At 45.1% G+C, this 23,150-nt stretch overlaps 1 protein-coding gene across 4 annotated transcripts; it reads left to right on the forward strand.

The window, feature by feature from the left end:
- The first annotated feature begins 8,461 nt into the window (after positions 1-8,461).
- Positions 8,462-13,925, forward strand: LOC142664660 (mitotic checkpoint serine/threonine-protein kinase BUB1 beta-like). Of its 4 annotated transcripts, none has more exons than XM_075843867.1 (4): positions 8,462-8,546; positions 11,174-11,319; positions 12,658-12,717; positions 13,676-13,925. In XM_075843867.1, the coding sequence occupies exons 1-4, from the start codon at positions 8,517-8,519 to the stop codon at positions 13,836-13,838; spliced, it is 399 nt and encodes a 132-aa protein (XP_075699982.1). In that variant the 5' UTR covers positions 8,462-8,516; the 3' UTR covers positions 13,839-13,925. The 4 variants fall into 4 exon arrangements, with proteins under 4 accessions (XP_075699982.1, XP_075699983.1, XP_075699985.1 ...); XM_075843868.1 differs by lacking the exon at positions 8,462-8,546 and adding an exon at positions 8,567-8,714; XM_075843870.1 differs by lacking the exon at positions 8,462-8,546 and adding an exon at positions 8,567-8,714 and having other exon boundaries at positions 11,177-11,319.
- The last annotated feature ends 9,225 nt before the right edge of the window (positions 13,926-23,150 follow it).

Genomic DNA, 23,150 nt, shown 5'->3' on the forward strand with positions numbered 1-23,150 from the left:
AGATCTCTAGAGAGGTCAGTGGTGTAATAATCTGCAGAATATATCACTATGTATCTGTCAGAAGGTAGAGGAGCAATGTTCTGCAGATCTCTAGAGAGGTCAGTGGTGTAATAATCTGCAGAATATATCACTATGTATCTGTCAGGATGAAGAGGAGCAATGTTCTTCAGATCTCTAGAGAGGTCAGTGGTGTAATAATCTGCAGAATATATCACTGTGTATCTGCCAGGAGGTAGAGGAGTAATGTTCTGCAGATCTCTAGAGAGGTCAGTGGTGTAATAATCTGCAGAATATATCACTATGTATCTGTCAGAAGGTAGAGGAGCAATGTTCTGCAGATCTCTAGAGAGGTCAGTGGTGTAATAATCTGCAGAATATATCACTATGTATCTGTCAGGATGAAGAGGAGCAATGTTCTTCAGATCTCCAGAGAGGTCAGTGGTGTAATAATCTGCAGAATATATCACTATGTATCTGTCAGGAGTTAGAGGAGCAATGCTCTGCAGATCTCTAGAGAAGTCAGTGGTGTAATAATCTGCAGAATATATCACTATGTATCTGTCAGGAGATAGAGGAGCAATGTGCTGCAGATCTCCAGAGAGGTCAGTTGTGTAATAATCTGCAGAATATATCACTATGTATCTGTCAGGAGTTAGAGGAGCAATGTTCTGCAGATCTCTAGAGAGGTCAGTGGTATAATAATCTGCCGAATATATCACTATGTATCTGTCAGGAGGTAGAGGAGCAATGTTCTGCAGATCTCTATAGTGGTCAGTGGTGTAATAATCTGCAGAATATATCACTATGTATCTGTCAGGAGTTAGAGGAGCGATGTTCTGCAGATCTCTAGAGAAGTCAGTGGTGTAATAATCTGTAGAATATATCATTATGTATCTGTCAGGAGGTAGAGGAGCAATGTTCTGCAGATGTCTAGAGAGGTCAGTGGTGTAATAATCTGCAGAATATATCACTATGTATCTGTCAGGAGGTAGAGGAGCAATGTTCTGCAGATCTCCAGAGAGGTCAGTGGTGTAATAATCTGCAGAATATATCAGTATGTATATGTCAGGAGGTAGAGGAGCAATGTTCTGCAGATCTCTAGAGAGGTCAGTGGTATAATAATCTGCAGAATATATCACTATGTATCTGTCAGGAGGAAGAGGAGCAATGTTCTGCAGATCTCTAGAGAGGTCAGTGGTGTAATAATCTGCAGAATATATCATTATGTATCTGTCAGGAGGTAGAGGAGCAATGTTCTGCAGATCTCCAGAGAGGTCAGTGGTGTAATAATCTGCAGAATATATCAGTATGTATCTGTCAGGAGGTAGAGGAGCAATGTTCTGCAGATCTCTAGAGAGGTCAGTGGTATAATAATCTGCAGAATATATCACTATGTATCTGTCAGGAGTTAGAGGAGCGATGTTCTGCAGATCTCTAGAGAAGTCAGTGGTGTAATAATCTGTAGAATATATCATTATGTATCTGTCAGGAGGTAGAGGAGCAATGTTCTGCAGATGTCTAGAGAGGTCAGTGGTGTAATAATCTGCAGAATATATCACTATGTATCTGTCAGGAGGTAGAGGAGCAATGCTCTGCAGATCTCCAGAGAGGTCAGTGGTGTAATAATCTGCAGAATATATCAGTATGTATCTGTCAGGAGGTAGAGGAGCAATGTTCTGCAGATCTCTAGAGAGGTCAGTGGTATAATAATCTGCAGAATATATCACTATGTATCTGTCAGGAGGAAGAGGAGCAATGTTCTGCAGATCTCTAGAGAGGTCAGTGGTGTAATAATCTGCAGAATATATCACTATGTATCTGTCAGGGGTAGAGGAGCAATGTCCTGCAGATCTCTAGAGAGGTCAGTGGTGTAATAATCTGCAGAATATATCACTATGTATCTGTCAGGAGTTAGAGGAGCAATGTTCTGCAGATCTCTAGAGAAGTCAGTGGTGTAATAATCTGCAGAATATATCACTATGTATCTGTCAGGAGGTAGAGGAGCAATGTGCTGCAGATCTCCAGAGAGGTCAGTTGTGTAATAATCTGCAGAATATATCACTATGTATCTGTCAGGAGTTAGAGGAGCAATGTTCTGCAGATCTCTAGAGAAGTCAGTGGTGTAATAATCTGCAGAATATATCACTATGTATCTGTCAGGCGGTAGAGGAGCAATGTTCTGCAGATCTCCGGAGAGGTCAGTGGTGTAATAATCTGCAGAATATATCACTATGTATCTGTCAGGGGTAGAGGAGCAATGTCCTGCAGATCTCTAGAGAGGTCAGTGGTGTAATAATCTGCAGAATATATCACTATGTATCTGTCAGGAGTTAGAGGAGCGATGTTCTGCAGATCTCTTGAGAGTTCAGTGGTGTAATAATCTGCAGAATATATCACTATGTATGTCAGGAGGTAGAGGAGCAATGTTCTGAAGATCTCCGGAGAGGTCAGTGGTGTAATAATCTGCAGAATATATCACTATGTATCTGTCAGGAGTTAGAGGAGCGATGTTCTGCAGATCTCTAGAGAAGTCAGTGGTGTAATAATCTGCAGAATATATCACTATGTATCTGTCAGGGGTAGAGGAGCAATGTCTTGCAGATCTCTAGAGAGGTCAGTGGTGTAATAATCTGCAGAATATATCACTATGTATCTGTCAGTCGTTAGAGGAGCAATGTTCTGCAGATCTCTAGAGAAGTCAGTGGTGTAATAATCTGCAGAATATATCACTATGTATCTGTCAGGAGGTAGAGGAGCAATGTGCTGCAGATCTCCAGAGAGGTCAGTTGTGTAATAATCTGCAGAATATATCACTATGTATCTGTCAGGAGTTAGAGGAGCAATGTTCTGCAGATCTCTAGAGAAGTCAGTGGTGTAATAATCTGCAGAATATATCACTATGTATCTGTCAGGAGGTAGAGGAGCAATGTTCTGCAGATCTCTAGAGTAGTCAGTTGGACAATAATCTGCAGAATATATCACTATGTATCTGTCAGGAGGTAGAGAGGAGAGGGCAATGTTCTGCAGATCTCTATTTCAGTGGGAGGCGGATGCCTCTTTTTACCGCTAGCTGATTTTTTCAACTAGCGGGCAAAAGAAGCGTCCTGCCCGATCTGAAGTGAATGGGAGTAGGAATCTTTTGGTTGACGGCAGGAATAATTCTGCGTCCGATTTTGCAGCGGGACCCACCAAGCAAAATCCACCGTGTGAACATGGTCTTAGTGACCCCTTTGCGGTGCAACTTACTCGGCAGCAGCGGCAGTAAAATGGAAGAAACTAGACACCCAAAATAAAAAGTTAGGCCCGCTGTGTTTTACCATAGATAAGTTAGGCCCCCTGTGTTTTACCATAGATAAGTTAGGCCCCTTGTGTTTTACCATAGATAAGTTAGGCCCCTGTGTTTTACCATAGATAAGTTAGGTCCCTGTGTTTTACCATAGATAAGTTAGGTCCCCTGTGTTTTACCATAGATAAGTTAAGCCCCCTGTGTTTTACCATAGATAAGTAAGGCCCCCTGTGTTTTACCATAGATAAGTTAGGCCCCCTGTGTTTTACCATAGATAAGTTAGGCCCCCTGTGTTTTACCATAGATAAGTTAGGTCCCCTGTGTTTTACCATAGATAAGTTAGGCCCCCTGTGTTTTACCGTAGATAAGTTAGGCCCCTGTGTTTTACCATAGATAAGTTAGGCCCCCTGTGTTTTACCATAGATAAGTTAGGCCCCCTGTGTTTTACCATAGATAAGTTAGGCCCCCTGTGTTTTACCATAGATAAGTTAGGCCCCTGTGTTTTACCATAGATAAGTTAGGCCCCCTGTGTTTTACCATAGATAAATTAGGCCCCTGTGTTTTACCATAGATAAGTTAGGCCGCCTATGTTTTACCATAGATAAGTTAGGCCCCTGTGTTTTACCATAGATAAGTTAGGCCCCCTGTGTTTTACCATAGATAAGTTAGGCCCCCTGTGTTTTACCATAGATAAGTTAGGCCCCTGTGTTTTACCATAGATAAGTTTGGCGCCCTGTGTTTTACCATAGATAAGTTAGGCCCCTGTGTTTTACCATAGATAAGTTAGGCCCCTGTGTTTTACCATAGATAAGTTAGGCCCCCTTTGCACCAATAAAAAGAAAACTCACCTTACCCTGATGGGCCCTGTAACAGATTTTTAGTCTCTAAATGACGGAATAATGAAACACAAAGTATATTAGAAAGTTGTAGAAATGCTTACTGTATACTGAATAAACTTTAACCCCTTAAGTACACGGCCAATTTGAGTTTTTTCATTTTATCCTTTTCCTTTCCTGCCTTCCAAAAGCCATAACTTTTTTTATATTTTTTCGTCGACGCAGCCTTATGAGGGCTTGTGTTTTGCGGGACAAGTTGTAGTTTTTCATGGCGCCATTTATTCTACAGCATAATATACTGGGAAGCTGAATCAAAAATTATTTGTGATGTGAAATAGGCAAAAAAACAGCAATTACGCCATTTTTTGGGGGGTTTTGTTTTAACGGCGTCCATCAGGCGGTAAAAAAAACGACATGTCTACCTTATTCTACAGGTTGATACGATTACGGCGATACCACATTGTTATGTTTTGTTTTATGTTTTACCACTTTTAGAAAAAATAAAACTATTTGCCTAAGGGCAGATACAGACGGATGTTGCGTTTTTGCGTGCGCAAACAACACAGCGTTTTGCGCGCGCAAAAAACATTTGACAGCTGCGTGTGTCATCCGTGTATGATGCGCGGCTGCGTGATTTTCGCGCAGCCGCCATCATAGAGATGAGGCTAGTCGACGCCCGTCACTGTCCAAGGTGCTGAAAGAGCTAACTGATCGGCAGTAACTCTTTCAGCACCCTCGACAGTGAATGCCGAACACAATATACAGCAACCTGTTTGTAGTGGCAGGAAAGTGGTGAAGGGAAAGTGAGCCCTAATCTACCCACCGCACTGTCCCTGTCTACTTGCAACGACCAGCCCTAGGCGACGGGGTACAACTGGGCGGCGGTCCCTACGCTGTCTAAGTGCACGGGAGAACAAACAGGGAACACGCAAGGGAAGGGGCAGTAGCCACGGAACGCCGCGAGGAAACGGAGCGGTGAATGAGTAGTCAGGACCAGGATGAAGTGGAGTATACCAAAGTGAGCACGGAGAAGGAAGCAAGCCAGGGGCAAAGCAAAGCAGGTTAAGCGGAACTGCAGCAAGGCAGAAGCACGGCAGAAGCAGGCTGGAGCAAGCAGCAGTGAGGCCAGGAATCCAGAAGAATTACAAGCACTGAGGAAGAGAGCACAGCAGGTAATAAAGGACAGGGGGCGGAGCTAACTCCGACTGACCAGGCCGCGATAGGCTCTCCCACTCCTGAGCCTGCCACCCTGGTTGGTGGGAGATGGTGTCAGTCGAACAGGTCTGGCCTTAGGTGTGGATTGATTAATCACAGGAGTATACCTAGACGTAGTACCTGGCAGATCCCTAACAGTACTCCCCCTTTTATGAGGGGCCACCGGACCCTTACTAAGAGGACCCGGTTTAGTAGGGAAGAGAAGGTGGAACCTCCTGATCAATACCCCAGCATGAACATCACGGGCAGGTACCCAAGTCCTCTCCTCCGGCCCGTATCCTCTCCAATGGACCAGGTACTGGAGGGAGCCCTGGACCATCCTACTGTCCATAATCTTGGCCACCTCGAATTCCACCCCCTCAGGGGTGAGAACGGGAACAGGAGGTTTCCTCGAGGGGGACCAGGACGGGGAGCAGCGTTTAAGGAGGGAGGCATGGAAGACGTCATGTATGCAAAAGGATTGGGGCAGCTCCAGAAAAACCATTTATGATCACACGTGGGGTATAGCCGTACTCGGGAGAAATTGCTTTACAAATGTTGGGGTGCATTTTCTCCTTTATCCTTTGTGAAATTGAAAAAATGCACAATTTTAGTGGAAGAAATGTTGATATTCATTTTCACGGCCTAATTCTAATAAATCCTGCAAAAGACTTGTGGGGTCTAAATGCCCACTATATCCCTAGATAGATTCTTTAAGTGGTGTAATTTCCACTTTTGGGGGGTCTCCACTGTTTTGGCCTCTCAGGGGCTTTGCAAATGCGACATGGCACCCAAAAACCATTTCAGCTAAATTTGAACTCCAAAAGCCAAATAGCGCTCCTTCCCTTCTGAGCCTTGCTGTGGGTCCAAACAGCAGTTTATTACCACATATGGCATATTTCCGTAATCGGGAGAAATTCTTTACAAATGTTGGGGTGCTTTTTCTCCTTTATTCCTTGTAAAAATTAAAAATGGCTACCTTTTTTCAGAAAAAAAGTAGATTTTTACCTTTACAGAATAATTCCAATGAATTCAGCAAAACAACTGTGGGGTCAAAATGCTAACTTTACTCCCCTAGAAAAATTCCTTGATGAGTGTAGTTTCCAAAATGGGGTCACTTTCCGGGGGTTTCCACTATTTTGTTCCCTCCAGTGCATTGCAAACGCGACACTGCACTGAAAACTATTCCAGCAAAATCAGAATTTCAAAATCCAAATGTTGCTCCTTCCCTTCTGAGTCCTGCTGTGGGTCCAAACAGCAGTTTATTACCACATATGGGATATTGCTATAATCGGGAGAAATTGCTTTACATATGTTGGGGTGTTTTTTCTCTTTTATTCCTTGCAAAAATTAACAATTTCTAAGTTTTTTCAGAAAAAAGTAGATTTTCATCTTCACATACTAATTCAAATAAATTTAGCAAAAAAACTGTGGGTTCAAAATGCTAACTATACCCCTAGATAATTTCCGTGAGGGGTGTAGTTTCCAAAATGAGGTCACTTTTGGGGGTCTTTATTGTTTTGGCCCCACAAGACCTCTTCAAACCTGACATGCTGCCTAAAATATATGCAAAAAAAAAAAGGAGGCCCCAAAATCCACTAGGTGCTCCTTTGCTTCTGAGGCCGGTGTTTCAGTAAATTAGCGTACATGGGCCACATGTGGGATATTTCTAAACTGCAGAATCTGGGCAATAAATAATAAGTTACATTTCTCGGGTAAAACCTTCTGTGGTATAGAAAAAAAAAGTATTGCAAATGAATTTTGTAAAAAAAAAATGAAATGTGTAACTTTCACCTCTACTTTGCTTTAATTCCTGTGAAACGCCTAAAGGGTTAAAAAACTTTCTGAATGCTGTTTTGAATACTTTGAGGGGTGCCGTTTTCAAAATGGGGTTATTTATGGGGACTATCTAATATATAAGGCCCTCAAAGCCACTTCTCAACTGAACTGGTCCTTTTTAAAAATCGCCTTTTAACATTTTCTTGAAAATATGAGAAATTGCTGCTAAAGTTCTAAGCCTTGAAACGTCCTAGAAAAATAATAGAATGTTCAAAAAACGATGCAAACATAAAGTAGACATATGGGAAATGTTAACTAGTAACTATTTTGTGTGGTATTACTATCTGTTTTAAAAGTAGATACATTTAAATTTAGAAAAATGCAAATTTTTGCAAATTTTCTCAATCTTGGTGTTTTTTAGAAATAAATATTGAATTTATCGACCAAATTTTTTCCCTAACATAAAGTACAACATGTCACGAGAAAACAATCTCAGAATCGCTTGGATAGGTAAAAGCATTCCGGAGTTATTACCACATAAAGGCTCAGTCCTGCAGGGGTTAAAAAAAATTGATATCTGTTGTGCATAATAATTAGCATTTTGAGTTTTTTACTTCTAAAAAAAAAAATCTGTTATCATTAGGAGATTTGTTCAATAAAATTTGCATTATACTCCAACGGTTGATGGCGTGAAGATTATACTGACCGTCATTTGCATCGACTATTTCGCAAAATCAGCGAAAAATAACATTTGCATAATAATTTGGAACGCGGTGTAAATAAAAATCACTGTTGTTATCTACATTACAGCGCCGATCACATTATGTAGAATATAGGGCACTTATAATGGGGTGACAGAGCTGCGGTCATGTGACCTTATGTCTAAAGGTCTTTTTGCAGGACAAATACAATGCTGTTTCGTCGCGTTTTTTGCCGCAATTCGCTGCAAATAGTGCCAAAAACGACATTGTACTTTGGGTGGCTATGGGCCCCCTGGGAGTCTCGGGCCCCGGGCGGCCATCCAAAACACCCTATGATGATCCGCCATGGGGCATGGACACCCATCCCTAAAAATCTGCAAAGGTGTCCATAGGCCATTGAAATGAATGGGTCCGTAATAACGGATGAAAAATACGGACGTGTGCATGGGGCCGCGCCGTATTATTTAGGCCACACGGTCTTGGAAGTCGTTTTCCAGCGTTGGCTGTAGTCACATGCTCAGTGTACCTAAAATGCACCACCAAATTAGCTAAACCATTCGGCTGCTTCCATTACTAAAGGTCGGGCCCATGCATAAAAGTGTCAAATATGAAGGAATTATTTCATCCTACAGGAAAACTGACATAATCATTCCTCTCCAGGGAACTCCATGGAACAGCGCGCGCCGCCGAACAGCTAAACGAAAGACTACATCTCCCAAGATGCTTTTGTGCTTCCTTTACAATCACGTGGTATGTTTTAGCAAATCATCTCAAGGTACTCGAGAAGACAGCTGCGGTGGGCAGGCGCGTCACGTGACAGGTCTCGTAGTAGACCAATCAGACAACAGTTACTTTATTTCAAATCTGGTTTGTGTAGCGGCGTAGACTCCTTGAGCTGCGGAGATAACTGCACGGGCGGTGAGTGACGTGATGTGCCGGTGGAATATATCGCTAGTGATGGAGGGCAGCTCGTGGTGTGCGCCGCCCCCCCGCTGGACCCTGTAGCGGCGCTGCCACAGTTTGCCCTCCATGTCGTAGATTATGTGCACTGTAACCTGGGGGGAGGGTTTATAAGCAATATGTGAGTAGGCGTTATCAGTACTTATACAACGGAGTGTATATAATGTATAATTGCCTTTCAATTCTCTACCAATGGGCTGATCTTGGGAGACAGTGACTTTGGGGAGGGGCGTTGTGGAGGGTATACACCGTGTGTGGTATATATGTGTGTATATCCTTATCTCTGCGATGGGCACATGTGCATTTTTAAGAACAGGCTTATTTTATTCGCGGAGGCGCGGGGTCATGGGCACAGCTTTGGCTGTAGCACATTTTTTCTAATCTACAACATTTATAACCGTTGCATCTGCACGTCCCCAGCAGACTGGCCTAAAATGTAAGGCTAAATTCACACTTTCGTTGTATAATCTCTTAGGCCCCATGCACACGAACGTATTTTTGTCCACCCGTAAATACGGGTCCTTGGTCACACGTATGCGACCCGTATTGCACCCGTATTTCCGGGCACGTTTTCTCTGCAAAATTGCGCTGCGCTAATCGGCAGCCCCTTCTCTCTATCAGTGCAGAATAGAGAGAAGGGACAGCCCTTACCGTAATAAAAGTAAAAGAAATTCATAACCCCTCTCTTCACATCCAGCCCGACCTCCCTGGATGACGCGGCAGTCCATGTGACCGCTGCAACCAGTGATTGGCCTGTGATTGGCTGTAACGTCATCCCAGGAGGCCGGACTTGAGGAAGAAGCAGGGAGTTCTGGGTAAATATGAATGTCTTTTTTTTTTTTTTTTTTTTTACAGCTTTATCTATATTTGATCGGTAGTTTCTGTCCCGGGTGCTGAGAGTTACTGCTGATCGTTTAACGCTTTCAGCACCCTGGACAGTGACTATTTACTGTTGTCGCCTAGCAACGCTCCTGTAATTACGGGTGCACACACGTAGTCACCCGTAATTACGGGAGCCCCATAGACTCCTATGGGCTGCCCGTGCCGTAATTACGGCCTGAAATAGGACATGTTCTATAATTTTTCAACGGCCCGACACCTTCCCGTAAGCATACGGGGAGGTACACGTGGCCAATAGAAGTCCATGGGCCCATAAAAACGTGCCGTAATTTCTCTATTCAAAAAAATGGATGTGTAATGGATGGTTCTTTATCACTGGTGTCAATGTAAGGGCCTGTTCACATCACCGTTCGCTTTCTGTTCCGGGGTTCCGTCTGTGGTTTCCATCGGGTGAACCCCGCAACGGAAATTGAAAGTGAAACCACAGCTTCCGTTTCAAACTCCACAAACATCCCCAAAAAAAAATCACAACTGACACACAATTGCTACGTGTGGGGCCATTGCATTCACAGCCGTCTACAGAGATGAATTAATTTCAGTTCATTGGATATCAGTTCCTTGGTATTCTGCACATGGACACTGGACCAATGAGCTAACACCTTACCTCTCTCCCGTAGCGGACAGTCTCCCTCGACAGGCGCAATCTTCTCTCTCCCTCTCTCTCCCTCTCTCTCTCTCCCTCTCTCTCTCCCTCTCTCTCCTCCCCCCGTCTCTCTCTATCTCTCCCTCTCTCTCTCCTCCCCCCCTCTCTCTCTCTCTCCTCCCCCCCTCTCTCTCTCCCCCCCTCTCTCTCTCCCCCCCTCTCTCTCTCCTCCCCTCTCTCTCCCCCCCTCTCTCTCTCTCCCTCCCCCTCTCTCTCTCTCTCTCCCTCCCCCTCTCTCTCTCTCTCCTCCCCCCCTCTCTCTCCTCCCCCCTCTCTCTCTCTCTCTCTCTCCTCCCCCCCTCTCTCTCTCTCTCTCCTCCCCCCTCTCTCTCTCTCTCTCTCTCCTCTCTCTTTCTCCTCCCCCCCTCTCTCTCTTTCTCCCCCCCCTCTCTCTCTTTCTCTTTCTCCTATAGTCATTCAGTTATGTGTACAAATGAAAGGAATAGGTGCAGCCACGTGACCATGGGGATACTAAAATTAGCTGAAGAAATTTAGTGTTACTCAGTGGCCACTAAAATCTATGGGCCATCATGTAATACATGCTCATCCCCAGTATTTCACAGCGAGCTTCTCAGCTTTAGTCTTTGTAAACATCTGCGTTGGTGTTTCGGTTTTCAAAGCGTTCAGGATCCGTCACACCGCAAATACCAACATGCCTGACAGACCCCATTGACTTACAGTGAGTTCCGCCAAGGTGTCTTTTTTTGATAGGAGAATATAGTGCAGCATGCTGCACCGTTTTCCCTGTCAAATTTTACGGAATCTGCGACAGCGGCCCTGAATGATGCCTCCGATGCAGATGTATCATAGGGAAGATATTGGTCATTGCTGATATACCTGTTATCTTTACAATATTTTGTATCCGTTTGTACAGCAGAGTATGGCACAGGACGGAGATGAGTGGGAACTCAGTAAGGAAAATGTTCAACCTCTTCGACATGGGAGGGATATGTCGACTCTGCAGGAGGTTCTCTCCCAGCAAGTCCATGCCAACCATAATGCCATCCTGCAAAGGAAACAGTGAGTAATTCACTAAACAGACAATAACTACTACATCAGGAGAGTCCAAGGAGGAGTCATTACCGTGTATACACCTGTATATTGTATCAGCATGTTACAAACCGTTCCTCCAGTTACTTCTCCACTGGCAATAAATATGTATGTTCTGGGGAGGGTAAAATAACATGAGTTAGGCTATGTTCACACTTCAATAATTTATTTTCCGGTTCTCCGTGACAACCCGGATAGCATAGTAAACCGTAAAATCTGATGGACCCATCGTGAGTTAATTGGATCTATCCGGATCCTTTGCAAAACGGATTCATCATTTCCATCATCGTTCACATAAAATGTAAGCCATGATACTAGTGTCAAGTCCGAATTTCAGGGTAGCTTCCTTCTCCCTGTTATTCCACACCGAATAACCACCTCTGTAAATTGAAAGCTGAAGGCATGCCTGGAAAGAAGTAAACCAGCCAAAGAGATGTTGGTACACAGCTTTCCTCAGATAGGACAGGAAGCGAACTAACTTTATTCAGAACAAAGAAACACAGGAAAAGACACATGCTCCCTCACTAGGGATGTGGGAGTGCCCAAGCCCCCACCGGCTTCTCAGCTGCAAGTTCTTCTGTACACTCTTCTTGCATTCCAGGGGGCGGTGTCTTCCATAGGTGTGTCCGTCATGAACAAAGAACTTGTTATATATATATCAGTATATTACACAAAGAACTGAAATGTATATACATATGTGTGAGGATAATATTTTTGCAAACAATATACATGTTAATGATCCCTGACACTAGTGTGAACATACTCAAGTCCGCATGTGACTTACCCACGTGCTCTGAGTGACATGTAAGGCCTTGTAGTCCCACAACGGCTGTAGTGTCACCGGTTGGAGACCTCCGCCTTAGAGCTCCTGTAGAATCTCCGTACCGAAAGTCTGCAGCGTTTTACGCAAGATAAGTTGAAATGCTGCAAATTGAGAATCTGCGCCACGGGTCAATTTCTGCAGCATTTATGCAACATGTGCGGGAGCTGTAAGTGCCTATTCACCAGAATGTTCCTCGGCCATGTGCTTAGGTGCCATGGGCTCCTCCGTTTAAAAATGTACTAACAAAACTAAAATGGTCACAAATGCAACAAAAAAAAAATTGTTTCCATCTGAAGCCGTCTTACAACGAGATCCTCCACGTCTTTGTAGTATATGATTATATAGGGGGATCAGTGGATGAAGGATCTATAGTGACATGAAATAAGTGCCTAAAAAGCTGAGATGTGTAACCAATATTTGTATTGCCAAAACATGGAGGGATAATGTTTTGGTTCTTTATTCATTTAGTTCTTTTTTTTTTTAAGGGCCTTTGAATTGGAACTTCACTTTTACACTGGAGATGATCCTTTGGATGTTTGGGACCGGTATGTCAATTGTTGATGGACTCTTCTATAACAGTAATGATATTTAGGTTGGCTAATAGTTTGTTGGTGCATTGTAAGTGAGCACAGGATAGATGGGGTGCTTGTATGGAGAGAAGTTTTTATTTTGTTTCATTTCAATTTTACAGAAAAAAAATCACCTAAAAGAAAGTTGTTTTCATTGACCGTCATATTGCACTTATTTGTATGAGGTCGAGTTACAAGAGTCATTACTAAGCATATGGGGATTATGGAAGAAGGATAAAGGAGGGTGTTTACAGCATGACTTGGTGGAGCAGCCATGGGGGATGAAATCCTGTAAAGCATAATCATTACATTGCTGTCCTTATTTGAGAATATTGTGGCCCCTCTGTGGGGACTGCTTTTTCTGTCAAGAATGTCATAATCTTTAAACCTTTGATTTGTGAATGGGTAGGACGGAGCTCCAGAAAAGTGCCATTTTTTTTATTTTTTTTTAGAAGACTTCATAGATAAGTGACCTGGAAAAGGTTTTATGCATCTGTTTTATGCCGAGAAAGTGGAAACCATTACCCTAAACCCATGTGAGCAGGACTTCTCAAACTCCATTATATGATCCTTTTCTTAACTGCTGACTGGCTAAGAGGGATCATGTGATCACATAACCAGGAAGTTCTTGCTTTTCAGTCCCTCTTATTGGCACTTTGGGTGTTTAGTGGAGGTCATTGTGCCCACTAGTATAACTCTATCATTTTTTTTATTTTATTCATAGAGGTTTTCATTTTAAAGTGGTTGTACAGGATAAGGAAATCATGGCTGCTCAACATGGCGCTGAGCTGCAGTACCACACACAACCTGTGGGCGGCTGTAGCAGTGTTTTTTGGAAGAAAGCCGCCATGTTTTTATGATCCTGTGCAATCCCTGTGCTAGCTATCGGATTGTTAAAAACCGTTCTCATACTTGAACTTATTCTATGTTGTAGGTATATAAAATGGGCAGAACAAGCATATCCCCAGGGAGGTAAAGAGAGCAACTTGTCTCCACTGCTAGAGAGAGCGGTCAGGATATTCCACCAAGAGCAGAAGTATTATGGAGATCTGCGCTATCTCAATATTTGCCTCAAGTTTGTAAGTTCAGCAAAATAATTTCTCATTTTCTTTGTAAGGCTATGTTGACACCATGTAATCCATTTAACGGCATATGTGCAATTGGATTAAATTACAGTGAATTAACATGGATGCACATCAATTTCCATCGCTTTTTAAGCATATCAGTTTTTCTTTGTTCTATAAAAAAGACCCCCCCCCCCACACACACACACACCAGCAAAGCAAAACCGAAAACAGATGCTGTTTCACAAATTCCTAATGTGTGAATATAGCCTAATAGAATACAGACACCTTTTATGTAAAAAAAAATATATTATATTTTTACAGGTTAGTGGTTACCTGGAGTTAAATAAAAAAAAAAAAAAAAAGTTGCAAGCTGTAATCCTCAATCCTTCATTCACTTTCACACCCCTGATATTCACTTTTTTTTTTTTTTTTCATGTCCCTCCCAGGATTACATGCTGGATGTTGAGGTCTGATTCCAGGATGCTGCAGCATTCACTATCTCATGTATCAGCACAGGTTCATTTCTGTACTGCTTTCTCTTTCTACAGCTCATGAGGGATCTCTTCTCCCTTGTGCTGACCAGCACTGATGCTGAGGAGGTTGATTTTCCCCCTACCTTCCCCAGCAGACTCTGCCGTGGGTTCTTTTATATACTGATTTACAGCCTGTGTGCTTCACTCCCTGCAGACTGCCATGTGTGCTCTTTATTTTCACCCTATACGAACAGCCTGTGTGATCTGCCCTTCCTGGATACTTTCCTCACTCTCTACACTCTGATCTGCCATGTACAACCTTCTTCTCCTCCTCCTCCCTACTGTTATATCTAACACTAAGAAAAGTGAGGGTGTAGAGCAAAGAAAGCAGGTGTCAGCACCCGTCCGCAATAACTTTTGCCTTACTGCGCTGGGTTTATAGGTTTGAATCCGACCAAGGACAACATTTGCATGGAGTTTGTATGTTCTTCCCGTGTTTGCGTGGGTTTCCTCCAGGCACTCCCGTTTCCTCCCACACTTCAAAATCATTAGGCTTATTTGGAATGTAGATTGTAAGCTCCAATGAGGACCGGGACCGATGTGAGTGATTACTATATACAACACTGTAGAATAAGTTGGCGCTATACAAATGAATAAAATACATGAATAAGCAGCAGGACAACCAGCTATGTAAAGGAGTTAAACAGACTCTACAGCAGCAAAATGGTAGGGTTTTTAACGGACTCTTTTGAGAGTTGTTTAATTTTGCATCTAGGAAGCAAATCAATTATAAAATTTCATTGCAAAGGTGTCCAAAGCCTTTAATTGAAAGCCTAGATCAGAATTCCGTGTTTATTCGGGCATATGGATGTCATTGAGATGGGACTCCCGGTCAGGCCCCTCCACTAGGAGCCAGAGCAGAGAGCCACTGCACAGAGCGGTTTTGTGCAAGTGACATTGCCCAAATAAGTACTCTAGCCCTGGGTAAGCTCCTGACGTAAAGAGAACCTGTCACCTGCCCATACAGGTGCAGCATGTAATGGGAAGGGGTGCGCAAACCCTGGGGCACTTTACATTTTTTTCCTTTCCTCCTCTGTTATTTAGATATTGGTACCATTTATATTTAAATAACCCCCTTAATGGTCAATGGGGCGTGTATTTGGCAAGGGGGCGTGTAACGTTGCCGCTACGGACCGTGCCACAGCAAGAGCTGGAGTGAGGATAGAGCGCGCGTACATGTGTGCGTGCATGCACACTTTCACACTCTCTCTTAAAGTTCTCGCCAGACAAACGACAAGACTGATCTCTTGTCTGCCGTGAGCGAGTTTGCTTAGCACGGAGCTGCGTGCGTGCGCTCGCACACTCCTCTCTCCAGCTCTTGCTATGGCACTGTCCGTAGCTGATTGGACAGTGTCACAGCGATGTTACACGCCCCCTTGCCAATTACACACCCAATTGACAGTTCAGGGGGTTATTTAAAAATCGGGTGCCAAATATAATGCCACCAATATCTAAATAACGGAGGATAGGAAAAAAAAATTTTTTTTCAGAGTGCACCGAGAAAACGAAAAATCACTGTTAACGTCACACTTCCTCTTCTATCCGCCCCTAGAACGATATGTCCTTTCTCTTGTGTCTTCTGTGGCTCTTTCAGGAACGCTCCCTTATGCGAATGTCACAGGTCATGTGACGCATCGTCCACAAGAAGTCACAGGAGGAGTAGCCTTTAGGATGCAGGCAAATAAAGTTTGTGCTCAGATGAAAAGCCAGCAGAGGAAGGGATATTTACAAAACGGCAGGGGTCGGTGAAAACTCAGACGGGGGAGGGAATAGCAGATGATGGGGAATCATGGGAAACTGAGGGACCACCTAATTCAGAGTAACAGGGAATGTAAACAATGGCCCAGTGGGAATTACCATTATTTGCAGAAACTTTCACAGAAAACTACTCGTGAGGAACCTGTGAGTATTTTTTAGTGTAATGCAGGTTTTTTTTTATTGAAGTCCGATAACCCCTTCAATGTTAACTTTTGTCGGACATCAGGCTGTAAAATTTCATTTATACTTGTAAACCTGAGATGATGGGTGTAGTAAACGTAAACCTAATGTACAAGATTTTACATCCTTCTCATAAAATATATAATATATACACGTTTTTGTACAGAGCCTGTAGACTTGTACAGCTAGTTACACAGCCAAGGTATTGGTACTCTACACGCACAACTCTATATCACCTGGGCAGAAGAGTATGAAGCCAGAGGCCAGTGGCGTAACTACCGCCGTAGCAGCAGTAGTGGCTGCTACGGGGCCCGCGGCATGAGGGGGCCCGTGTCGCCCGCCGGCACGGTCCCCCACCATGGCCGGAGGCTCCGCTAGCAGCCGCTGTGGCTGCTACAGCGGGACGCCACTGAACACTACGGCAGAGCAGGGAGGTATCTCCCCGCTCTGCCATTAACTGGTTCCCGACCGCTGGCTGTATTTTTACGGCCAGCGGTCAGGGTCCTTAAAACCCGAGCCATAGACTTTCTACGGCTCGGGTTTTAACTTGCTGCCCGCGCGATCGGGCAGCTGAATGTCGGGTCTCCGGCTGTCAGTGACTGCCGGGGACCCTGAAGAGAGGATAGAAGCAGCTTTCGCTGCTTCTGTCTTCTCTGATCACTTGTACACAGCGCTGAATGCGTGCTGTGTACAGGAATAGAGACAGCAGCAGCGCCGCTGTCTCTATTCCTCCCGGTGATCATGTGACTGGTCACATGATCGCCGGGTGCCGTTAGTGGCAGACTGCTGCTGGGTCTTACTAGACCGAGCACAGCCCTATTAGTGACAATCGTCACTATGAGAGGGCTGATTTCCCCTGTAACTGGGGCTGCTGTGCAGCTCCAGTTACAGTGGAAAAACATGGTGTAAAAGAAAGAAAAAATATATATAAAGTTCCCCAAAGGTCTTCTTTGACCATTGGGGGACAGACCATAGTAATAAAAAAATAATAAAGTAAAGTGCAAAAAAAATGTAAATAATAAATACACATAAAATACCCACCCAAAAAAAAAACAGTTCCCCCCCGCCCATCATTGCTGTAACGCTAGCGCTGACCCAATTAACCTAATATAGACATGTAATATATTACAATTTACGGTAGACAATGACGATCACAAATAAAAGGTCTATTTTAGGGTAAAACTATGTTATTACCAAAAAAAAAATAGCTGAAATGTAAAAAAGCTTATTTTTTTACTATTATTTTCAAACTTTATGAATAAAAATTCTAAAATAGCAAAAAAGGTGTGTATAAAAACGATAAAAATTAAACCTGCATTGTCTATGGAAAAAACATCGCAAAAATCACGTCGTTCGCAAAAACAAATAAAAAAGTTATAGCCATTTAACGAACACGTGCTAAAAAGGGCTAAACGGTGTCTGGTCCTGAAGGCGCAAAATAGAGCAAAATACATGTATCCCCTATCCACAGGATAGGGGATACATGTGTTATCGCTGGAATTGATAGGGAGAACGGGGGACTGAAAGTCCGCTGAAGTTCTCCATCACAAACCTCGGACTTCCGGGTTCTGTGTCGGCAGCTCCGTAGAAATAAATGGAGCGCCGGTCGCGCTTGTGCGCATGCGTGACCAGCGCTCCTTTCATTTTTATTGAGCTGCGCAGACGCCGGAAGTCAAAGGTTTTTCATGGAGAAGTTCAGGGGACTTTCAGTCCCCCGTTCTCCCTATCGCTGTCAGCGATCACTCTTGTATCCCCTATCCTGTGGAGATCCTGTGGAGAGGGGATACATGTATTTTGTAGGACACACTGTAGGTCGCATTTTTTTGGGAGGGGGGACGCTGTATGGCGTTCCCTACAGGGGGGGGGAACGCTGTATGGCGTTCCCTACAGGGGGGGGTGGCTGTATGGCGTTCCCTACAGGGGGGGAGCTGTATGGCGTTCCCTACAGGGGGGCTGTATGGCGTTCTCTACAGGGGGGGCTGTATGGCGTTCTCTACAAAGGGGGCTGTATGGCGTTCCCTACAGGGGGGGCTGTATGGCGTTTTCTGCAGGGGGGCTGTATGGCGTTATCTACAGGGGGCTGTATGGCATTATCTACAGGGGGGCTGTATGGCGTTCTCTACAGGGGGATGTATGGCGCTATCTACAAAGGGGGGGGCTGTATGGCGTTATCTACAGGGGGGGCTGTAAAAAAGGCACTATCTACAAGAGGGGGGGGTTGTGTGACACCCAGGAGAGGGGGGGCCCCAGTCAAAAGTTTGCTATGGGTCCCAGTCTTTCCTAGTTACGCCCCTGATCGTGTTCTTTACTTGCTCTTATTAAGCCTTGCCAGGGGTGCAAAGATGGCAGACCTGAGGGCCTACATTAGTCCTCCAAGCTGCAATGACGACCATTGGCACCCCACAATCGCAGGGGGGGCAATGGGCCGTCAGAGATGGCCACCCCCATCTTTCTAATGGCTTAGTTACCGCAGTTACTATTGACCTCAGCATCTAAGGGGTTAAACGAGTGGGATCGTAGTAATCTACGATTTCGCTCGTCGCAGTGAACTGTCAGTTGTAACATACAACCAACACCAGCAAATTATGGAGTGAGCTCAGTCCGTGACCCCACTCCATACTTCCCTCCTGGCCTACACCGTATATATACACGTTGGTTGTCGTGGAAGGGTTATGCTGCAATAAAGCAGATCTTCCCTTACAAAAACTAATGACGTTTTGGCAACCAAAGGTGCCCCCCTCAGCATCAGAGCCCCATAGCAGCTTCTATGGCTACTAGGGCTATAGTTATGTCCATGTACAGGGGGAAGATTTGACAGTAACACTACAGGTGATGTATTATCACAGTATACATCTAGTATTTGGATAAAATAGAATGACCTACCAGTCCCCAGACATTAGTAGATACGGGTCACTAAGCAAATCATGGTGGTTCCAAGTACCAGGCTCAGGACCAACACCTAGAAGAGGAGGAGAGAGAATAAGGAGGTTAAAACGTGGCCAGGTGCGGTGGATTCACTGCTTGTACACAATGCATCTTAAAGGGTTTATGCGGGGACTAAAAATTATTAGCAGTGTTCTCACTGCATTATGTGATGTCACGGTTTGTGGGTATGTGGACCCACCAGGCCGCACCGCCATAGCAGCGAGGCAGCTGGCAAAATAACAGGGAACCCCAGAAATAGAAAAGTCCCGCACAAGGGTACCAGGATAGTCCAGACAGTGGCCGCAGCTCTGGCACGGATGGAGGTAGGTAACACAGGACGTGGCGGATGACACAGGTGCAGTAGACACGACTCCAACTAGTAGGCACAGGAACAAGAACACAGTACGGGATACAGGAACGGGTAACAGGGCACGGGTAACAACTGGAACGGGAAACAGTAAGGGACCATTTGAAAGACAGACTTGGGGTATACTAACAATGCTCAGGCAAGGATCAGATGGGTTGGGCCCTTCTTATAGTCCAGGAAATCATGTGTGTTGATGATGGTGATTTCCTACATGTGCGTGCACTGGCCCTTTAAGAGAGGGCACGAGCGTGCGCGCGCACCCTACGGGACAGAGCAGATCGTAGCAGAAGTGAGCGCTGGCGTCTCCTGGGATCCAGATTCAGATCCATGGCTGCGGGCGTCAGGTGAGTGGACCCGATGGCCCTGGACGCTACAGTATCCCCCCCTCTTACGCCCCCTCTTCTTGGGACTAGAGCGAGAGAGGAACTTCTTAACAAGAGCAGAGGCATCAAGGTTCTCCTCCGGCTCCCAGGACCTCTCCTCAGGACCAAACCCGCTCCAGTCCACCAAATAGAAAGTCCTTCCTCCTACCCTCTTGCAGTCCAGGATCTCCCTCACCTCGAACACATCAGAAGAACTGCTGGGAGCAGTTGTGGAACAGGAAGTCTTGCTGTAGCAGTTCAGGACCACTGGTTTCAGGAGGGACACATGAAAGGAGTTGGGGATTCTGAAGGTAGGAGGCAGCCGCAGTTTATAGGAGACATGGTTAATCTGTTGCCGAATCTCAAAAGGACCGAGAAACCTGGGAGCAAACTTGTATGAAGGCACCCTCAAACGAATGTTCCATGAGGACAGCGAGACTTTGGTACCTGGAAGATACTGCGGCGGCTCTCTTCTTGTATCCGCTTTTCGCTTCATGCCCGGGTCTGTTGCCAGATTTACAGGAAGTCCCCAAATGCAGAGTCAGCAGCGGGTATCTGAGAAGTAGTAGACACTGGAAGAGGGACTCTAGGATGTTGACCGTATACAATGTAAAACGGAGTGGAAGTGGTGGACTCGCTTGTGTGGTTGTTGTACGAGAACTCGGCCCATGGAAGAAGTTGTACCCAGTTATCATGCTGTAAGGAAATGAAGTGACGGAGATAATTCTCCATGATCTGGTTGATCCTCTCGACTTGTCCATTGGACTGGGGGTGATAGACTGTGGAAAAGTCCAATATCACATCCAGGAGTTTACAGAGAGCCCTCCAGAACCTCGAGGTAAACTGAAACCCCCGATCGGACACAATGTGAAGGGCAAGCCATGCAAGCGGTAGATGTGCTGGATGAAGAGATTCACCATTCGGGGAACAGAAGGTAGGCCGGTCAGCGGGATAAATTGTGCCATCTTCGAGAACCGGTCCACCACCACCCAGACAGTGTTGCATCCTGCTGAGGGAGGAAGGTCAGTGACAAAGTCCATCACAATGTGCTGCAAGGTGGCATTGGGTATAGGCACAGGTTGATGGAGGCCGGCAGGCTTGGAGTTAGTAACCTTGTTAGAAGCACACACCGTGCAAGAAGAGACAAAGTCCACAACATCCTTGGGCAGCATGGGCCACCAAAAGTGACGAGCAATCAGGTCTCGGGTTTTACGAACACCAGGGTGCCCAGCCAGTTTAGAACTGTGTCCCCATCGGAGAATTCTTCTCCTGCCTGCTAATCGAACAAAAGTCCTCCCCGGAGGGATGTCTCTAACCTGCAAAGGATTGGCAGTGATAATGCAGGACGGGTCTATGATAGTTTGAAGAGACTCCACCGTGTCATCCGTTTCAAATGACCTGGACAGGGCATCGGCCCTCACATTCTTGTCAGCGGGACATAGTGGAGCACAAATTGTAAACGGGTGAAGAACAGCGGCCACCTGGCTTGAAAGGGATTTAGTTGTTGAGCGGACTGAAGGTAGGTGAGGTTCATGTGGTCGGTGTAGATTAGGATGGGGTGAGCTGCGCCCTCCAGCAGATGTCTCCACTTCTCCAGAGCCAATTTGATGGCCAGTAGCTCCTGATCCCCAACAGAGTAAATGCGCTCTGCAGAAGAAAAAAGTCTCGAGTAGTAGCCACATACTACTGCCTTTCCTTTGGGGCTCCTCTGGAACAGAAGTGCGCCTGCACCAACATAAGAGGCGTCCACCTCCAAAGAAAACTGTATATATAAGTCAGGATTATAGAGGATTGAGGCAGAAGTAAAGGCTTTTTTGAGACTAAAAAATGTGGACTCTGCCTCTGGGGTCCACACCTTGGCGTTCACACCGTTCTTGGTAAGGGTGGAAATAGGAGATGTCAGTGATGAGACGTTTGAGATAAACTGCCGGTAGAAATTGGCAAATCCCAGGAAACGCTGTATGGACCTCAGACCTTGAGGACGTGGCCACTCCAGGACAGCTCTCACTTTCTCAGGATCCATCTTGAGACCTTGATCCAATATGATGTAGCCCAGGAAGTGCAGAGAACTCCTCTCAAAGACGCACTACTCCAGCTTGGCGTATAAATGTTTCTCCCTTAATCGTAGTAGAACTTGACGGACATGCCTCCGATGAGTCGTCGGATCTGGGGAGAAAATCAAAATATCATCGAGATAAACAACAACACAGATATAGAGGAGATCTCGGAAGATATCATTAACGAGTTCCTGAAACACTGCAGGAGCGTTACACAGTCCGAAGGGCATCACTACGTATTCGTAGTGCCCGTCACGGGTGTTAAATGCCGTCTTCCATTCGTCGTCACCCTGGCGGACCGGAGCGGAAGTGAGATGGGGACCAGCGCTCACAGATCCATGGCTGTGGGCGTCAGGAGGTGAGTGGAACCGACGGCCCGCGGCCATAGATGCTACATGTGAGTAAACTCGCTAATATACATTCCCGTCCCCCTTGGTGCTGTTTCTGAGATTTTCATAGATTTTTATAGCGCTGATGAGGAACCGGAAGTCTAGTTGTACAGTCTTTTTTGGTGACGACACGACTCTTCGTCATGTGATCGGCCCCGCTGTACTCTATGTACTCGCTGTACTACTGCTCCTGCAGTATACGGAGCACAGCGCCGCTCTCTGAGAGGTTCCTCTGAGAGGTTCCTGTTGTTTCTCCTTTGCTTTATCCAATGCTAAAAACGAATAATGTTTTTTTTTTTTTAAATGCAAGCCCCTCAGTTGGAGTCACTGGGACCCAACACTAGAATTTAATCTGATTTGACAGATTATGGCACCATTTTCTATGGGGAACTTAAGGTGGTTATTTTGGTATTCCCATACTGTTTTTTGACACAGACCACCTATCTAAACATTGCTACAGACAAATCCACCTCTTCATGGTAAAGGTATTCTCTAATGCCAGTGCTGTCTTACAGCAGGATAATGCCCCCGCCACACTGCAAAAATCGTTCAGGACTGATGTGAGGAACATGACAAAGAGTTCAAGGTGTTGACCTGGCCTCCATATTCTTAATTCAATCGATCATCTGTGAGATGTGCTGGAAAAACAAATCCAATCCATAGAGACCCCTACTCACAACTTACAGGACTTAACCCCTTAATGACGAAGCCTAGGTTGGGCCTTAAGGATCAGAGCCCATTTGTCTATTCTGACATGTGTCACTTTATGTG

Source organism: Rhinoderma darwinii, chromosome 12, assembly GCF_050947455.1.
Source record: "Rhinoderma darwinii isolate aRhiDar2 chromosome 12, aRhiDar2.hap1, whole genome shotgun sequence".
Lineage (NCBI taxonomy): Eukaryota > Metazoa > Chordata > Amphibia > Anura > Rhinodermatidae > Rhinoderma > Rhinoderma darwinii.